At 50.8% G+C, this 6,403-nt stretch overlaps 1 protein-coding gene across 1 annotated transcript in view; it reads left to right on the forward strand.

Moving 5' to 3' along the window:
* The first annotated feature begins 142 nt into the window (after positions 1-142).
* The window catches only part of CARS2 (cysteinyl-tRNA synthetase 2, mitochondrial (putative)), a 19,858-nt gene continuing 13,597 nt past the window's right edge, over positions 143-6,403 (forward strand). Inside the window, exons 1-3 of the mRNA XM_010831546.1 lie at positions 143-354; positions 717-767; positions 4,331-4,448. Coding sequence (XP_010829848.1) covers positions 155-354; positions 717-767; positions 4,331-4,448 — 369 coding nt within the window. The 5' untranslated portion in view covers positions 143-154. The remainder of the gene's footprint in view (positions 355-716; positions 768-4,330; positions 4,449-6,403) is intronic.

Genomic DNA, 6,403 nt, shown 5'->3' on the forward strand with positions numbered 1-6,403 from the left:
CCCTCCCCCCGCGCGCCGCGGCCCCGCCCCCGCGCCGCGGCGAACTCTTGCCTGCCTCTTCCGGGTGGGCGGGGCGACCGGGCCTTCCGGTGGGCGTGGCCTGTTGGACCCCCCTCCCGGTGTGGGCGTGGCCTGCGGGCCTTGCGCGCCGGCCATGCTGGGGACGCGCCGGGCCTGCGGGGGCGCTTGGCTGCTCCGGGCCGCACGGGGCCCGGAGCCGGGCCGCTCCGCGTCGGGGGCGCGCGGGCAGGGCTGGCTGCAGCCCACGGGCTACGACACGGGCGTCAAGGTGTACAACAGCCTCACCCGGAGGAAGGACCCGTTGATTGTGAGCCGAGCGGACGCCGCCTCCTGGTAGCCCGCCGGGACTCGGGGAGCGGGGGTGCGGCGGGGCGGGAGGGGCTGCACCCAGCCTTTCCGGAGGCGGGCGCCCTGCGTGGGGCGCGGGCTTGCGTCCTCAGGTGCAGGCGTCTAATGAGTGATGAAGTACTCCGGCGGCACCTGTAAAGACCCTCGGGTAGTCCCAGCGTTTCACGGATTTGGCGCTGAATTTAGTGATCCGAGGGTCATACATCCCCGGGTACGCATCCCCCAAAGCGGTTACCTTTCTTTTCTTTTTTTACAAAGAGACATGGTTATATGCTGATTATGACTGAGAACGTGGCGTTCTGTCTTGCAAGTTTGCTTTACATGGTGGGTCTTCCCTCTGTCCCCAGGTACAGCTGCGGACCAACGGTCTACGATCACGCACACCTGGGTCATGCTTGGTGAGTGTCCTGACGCTGAATTTTCACCCTTTAAGGAACCGTTTATTTTGGAAAGAAAACCTTTTGCAGGGTTTTTTTTTTTTCCTATCTCTCAAGTGACAACTTAAGAATCCTGAGTAGTTAGTGTATTCCAGGCATTGCGGGAAGCATACATATTACATCCTCACTAGGTGCCATTTTAGGTGAGGAGACTCAGGGACACAGTGAGAGCAAGGGAAAGGACCGTTTGCAGTCAGATGCTTCCTGTTGTGTTTAGTGGGATGAGGCCCTTCAGAGGGCCCTTGAGTCAGCTGGTCAGGTGTTTCCGCGCCCCCTCCCCCTGCCCCCCATTTACTTCCCAACTTTGGACAAGGCACTTTATTACTGAGTCCTGGTTTCTTCGTCTTTCGGATAGGGATAATTATATTCTTCTTTTGAATCTCGACAGTTTAATGAAATAAAGCCCACAAAGTGCTGCTTAGCCCAGTCCCTGATGTGGGAAGGCTGCCAAAGGCCCTCCTGTTCTCCAGGATAGGTGACCCGTGGGAGGGCACCCGGTAGGAAGCGTGGCGGGTGAGCTGGAGCCCGAGCTCTCTGACCGCCCCACGCGTGCTCGCTCTGTCTTTTAAATCTGTCTCCTAGGCTTGTCCAGATTGCTGCTTTTCCTAGTATTTTGTCTGTTCTCTTGTGCATCTCTTAAATTTATCTTTCAGATCTAGATTAAAAGTTACCTTTATTTAGTATGTATTTTAGAAGTTATGCGTCACCCAGCAAGACCTGAATTTTTTGTGTGTATTATAACAAAATAAATAGACTAGTAGTCTTTTTTTTCCCCTCGTCATTTTGGGCTAACTTACTATTGATTTGTTGTTGCTCAGTCGTGTCCAGCTCTTTGTGACCCCATGGACTGCAGCATGCCAGGCTTCTCTGTCCTTTAGGGTCTCCCAGAGCTTGCTCAAACTCATGTCTGTCGATTAGGTGATGCCATCCAAGCATCTTATCCTCTGTCGCCCTGTTCTCCTCCCTGCTCCATTTTTCTCAGCATCAGGGTCTTTTCCAGTGAGTCAGCTCTTTGCATCAGGTGGCCAAAGTACTATTAGTTATAAAAAGCATATTTTGATCTCTTTTTTGAAGTATTAAATATGTTGGGGAAACACCGGAAACAGTAGAGGTTACTGTTTGTCCTACCCTGGAAAAGCTCTCCTCAAAGGCAAAGAGAAAGCATTTTTGTTATTGAAGGAGAATGAAAGGAGTATGGGGTGCGCCGCTGAAAGGATCACATAAATAGCAGGAACTGGCGAGGTTTCATGTGAGCTGGGTGGGCCCAGCTCTCTGGTTCAGGCAGGTCTACAGCCCGGAGTCCCACAGGTTAGGCCCCTCCTGTTAAGTGGTGAAAGTGACCTTCTTGGTAACTTCATTTCAAAGAGAAGGCTTCTGGGTCCTTAAAACTTCATGAGTTGTGAGACTGAATAAGGAACATTTAGGTACATTTTGAAAGGACTAAAGAAGAAGTTCTGAAAGGAAGGGGGTGCGAGGCAGCCTCGCCCTTATTTTTTACCCAGGAGCATCAGTTGCGATCTGTGCTCGTCCTTGACGATATGGACAAGCGTGCCGACCTGCAGTGTGCAGCCCAGCTGATGCTCACGGCCCCCAGACCGAGAGAGCGCTCCCAGCACCCCAGAAGCCTGTCTGGCTCCCTGGCCAGGGTGACCGCTCTGGGCACCCACCACTCAGGAAGAGTCATCAAGTGGGGGTGTCCCTAGTGAGGCAGAAACCTAAGACATCGGAAAAGGTTGTGGTCTCGGGCTGGGATGGTCAGGCACAGTCCACTGCTCTTGAGGTCAAAAGCCGGAAGCCCAAGACCGCCTCCTCTGCGGGTCTGCCCCTGCTCACTATGCAGGTTCCTGCCTCCACACCTTCCTCCCCACCTGCTTCTGCTTTAAAGAGACAGACGCTTAACTGGACAGCACTCTGTGCCGGGCACTGTTCTAAACTCCGCAAACCCCAGCCAGTGCAGTTCTCTCACCACGCCAGCTGGTGGTGCTGTTACCTCCTAAGTGTAACCCGGGAAGGGTCCCAGGTGGACAGTGCTGAGCCAGGCCGGCTGCAGAATCCAGTTTCCCACGGGTGCAGCAGCCGCAGCCTGGTGAGTGGACCCACCCCTGGGCTCCCAAGGTGCCCACAGGGCGGGTGAGACCCGGGGAGCGGCCACCCTCGGGTATCGGGCCCCCCAGCACCTGCCCCTCCCCACCAGCTCCTTCAGCCACACGTGTGATTCGACTTTTTCTTTCCGTCTGTTTTAAGTTCTTGTTAACTTCATCCTTAAAATCTCATTTCTTGCAGTGTTTTCCTGACCTGACAATGAGAGGCACTGGGATGATACTTAAAATCAGAATTAGCTGAAATTTCTGCTGTGCAGGCACTGAGATTACGTACCACAGCCTTGTGAGATAGTAGACTTTTGTCCAGTTTGTGAATTGGCAGTCTGAGGCTTCAAAGGGATGTTTAATCTCTTAGTTTCTTGGGAAGGCGTTTCAGAGATGGCTTGGCCCTAGAATTTGGCGTCAGCTATGTCTGGGGTGGGTGGGTATGGAAACACAAGGGATACAATGAGGAGGAGCTTTGTTTTCAAAGGAAAATGATGTTATGAACCCAAGTTCAGAGAGGCCGCGTGTATAACAGAGACGAGCGTGAGACTGGCTGACCTGGAAAGTTAAGGTTGCTCTTATGGGGAATCTAGTTTCTTGAGATTTTAAGTAGATATTGGATTTTAATCCAAGATTAGTCCTGAATATTCGTTGGAAGGACTGATGCTGAAACTCCAATGCTTCGGCCACCTGAGGCGAAGAATTGTCTCACTGGAAAAGACCCTGATGCTGGGAAAGATTGAAGGCAGGAGGAGAAGGGGATGACAGAGGATGAGATGGTTGGATGGTATCACCAACTTGATGGACATGAGCTTGAGTAAGCTCCAGGAGTTGGTGATGGACAGGGCGGCCTGGCGTGCTACAGTCCATGGGGTCGCAAAGAGTCAGACACAACTGAGCGACTGACCTGAGCTGGATTTTAAACCCTTGCTTTTTCAAGTCTGCGTTGCTCCCGTGCAGCCTGCCCGTAAGCTGGAGTTCCCACTTTCCACAGCCGCTTGCACACTTCCTGGGAGTGACCTTTCCAGCTTTGATGGGATCATGTCTGTCTTGACTTATTATCTGCCTCTGTCTCTTGTCACGGTCAGAGGTTAGTTATCCTAGAGCATGAACACGGGCGGTAAAAGCACCCAGCCTCTTGGCCGCCTCCTGACTTTGTGTCACGAGTGAACCTTTACACAGTGGAGCAGATGTAAACTCACTCAGACAACAGCTCAAAGGTAAAAGTGCTCGTGTTGGGTCCTGAAATTGAGGCAGCGCCTTAGTTTTCTCACGCGGACCCAAGAGGGTGAAAGGTGAAAGGCTTTTCCTTTTGCAGCTGCCCTTGAACGTCCTTGATCACACAGTTGTGTGGCCTCACGGTAAAGGGAGCACACTCTTTGAAGATCGCAGTAGTGGCTTTCAGGATGAAAGGTGCCGTAATGTTCTTCCTTTCAGCTCCTACGTCAGATTTGATATAATTCGGAGGATCCTCAGCAGGGTGTTCGGGTGCACCGTCGTCATGGTGATGGGAATCACAGACGTGGACGATAAGATAATCAGACGCGCCAACGAGGTGAGCGAGGGCCACGCGGAGCAGGGCTTTGACCGGTGAGTGGGCCGACCCCACCTCACAGTTGTCTGCGCCTCGCGAGACTTCTCACACCTGCTGTCCACACGTGACTGCGTGAGGCTGTTCAGAGAGGTCTCCTCACCCTGCTGAGAAGTGTGGTCGACTCCGCCCTTACCTAATCCTCCCATCCCGAGGACACCTCCCGGGCTGAGTCCAGGCCCTCCCTGCCCTGTCGGCCTGCGGGATGTATCTCCTTCCCTGTTACAGGGGAACTCAGAGGCTGGCTTGGGAATTTCGCTCCTGTGAGGTTTGATTTTCTTACTTGTTATATAAACAGGACATTCCTCTTATATCTCATGTGGCATTTAAAGGACCTTTTGGGGGGGATTTCTAGCATAGGGATTAAATAAAGTATTTTGTTACATTTTTATTTTTTTTACTTAAGAATTTTTTATTTCATTTTTTTTTGGCCGCATCACAAGGCTTGTGGGATTTTAGTTCTCCGACCAGGGATTAAGCCTGTGTCCTTAGCTGTGAGAACGGAGGGTCTTGTCCACTGGTGACCAAGGCGTTTCCTGTAGTTGTACTTTTAAAAGTCTACTTTCAAAGGTTCACCTCCTCTGTGTTTTATAATCAGCAGCCGTGTATGCCGTGTATAACATTTGTACGTGACTGTATGTAACAGCTGGGGCTTCCCAGGTGGCACTAGCGGTAAAGAACGCGCCAGTGCAGGAGACGGAAGAGGTGGGGCTTTGATCCCTGGGTGGGAAGATCGTCTGGAGGAGGGCGTGCCTGGAGAATTCCATGGACAGAGGAACCTGCAGTCCATAGGGTTTTAAAGAGATACAACTGAAGCACTTTAACATGCATGCACATATATAACACTTGTCTCTAAAGATATATAAAAACTTGTTAAAGTATCTAGTTTATAGAAAAACGTGCTGAGGGCTTTACGTCCTATAACTTTAAAAGCGTCTGAATGCATATATAGAGTTTTCTGGAAAGCCAGTTTATTCTTTACACTGTTTTGCAACCTGCTTTTCCCACTTACTGTATTTTGAGTGTTTTCTCATGTTCTTTAACTTTAAAAGCGTCTGAATGCACATATAGAGTTTTCTGGAAAGCCAGTTTATTCTTTACACTGTTTTGCAACCTGCTTTTCCCACTTACTGTATTTTGAGTGTTTTCTCATGTTCTTTAACTTTAAAAGCGTCTGAATGCACATATAGAGTTTTCTGGAAAGCCAGTTTATTCTTTACACTGTTTTGCAACCTGCTTTTCCCACTTACTGTATTTTGAGTGTTTTCTCATGTTCTTTAACTTTAAAAGCGTCTGAATGCACATATAGAGTTTTCTGGAAAGCCAGTTTATTCTTTACACTGTTTTGCAACCTGCTTTTCCCACTTACTGTATTTTGAGTGTTTTCTCATGTTCTTTAACTTTAAAAGCGTCTGAATGCACATATAGAGTTTTCTGGAAAGCCAGTTTATTCTTTACACTGTTTTGCAACCTGCTTTTCCCACTTACTGTATTTTGAGTGTTTTCTCATGTTCTTAAGCACTCATCAACATTTTAAAAGGCAGCATTCTACCCCAGGGACATATCTGAACTCGCCGTCCTGATTTTTGGACTCTTGCATTCCTCCCGTGTTCTGTCATTTTCTCTCAGATTTATTTTCTAGGAAGCCCATCTTCCTGTTTCCTACTGACTGCCTTCATTCAGCGTTCGGGGGAGTGTGTCGGGGGTACTCAGCGATTCCCCTGGTCTCCCCGGCGCTGACTCTCCACACTGTTCTGTCTGATCTCCAGATCCGCAACCTGTGCCTGGTGTCCCCTAGGGTCAGGTGTCCGCCCTGGCCACCATGGAAGCGCAGCGCGAGGTCACGTGATGCTGGCGTGGCCGTGGGCGCCGTGAGTGGGGAGCTGAGGGGGCGTGGGAGGTGGCAGCGGGAAGCAGGT

This window comes from Bison bison, unplaced genomic scaffold, assembly GCF_000754665.1.
Source record: "Bison bison bison isolate TAMUID 2011002044 unplaced genomic scaffold, Bison_UMD1.0 scf7180017864527, whole genome shotgun sequence".
Taxonomy (NCBI): Eukaryota; Metazoa; Chordata; class Mammalia; order Artiodactyla; family Bovidae; genus Bison; species Bison bison.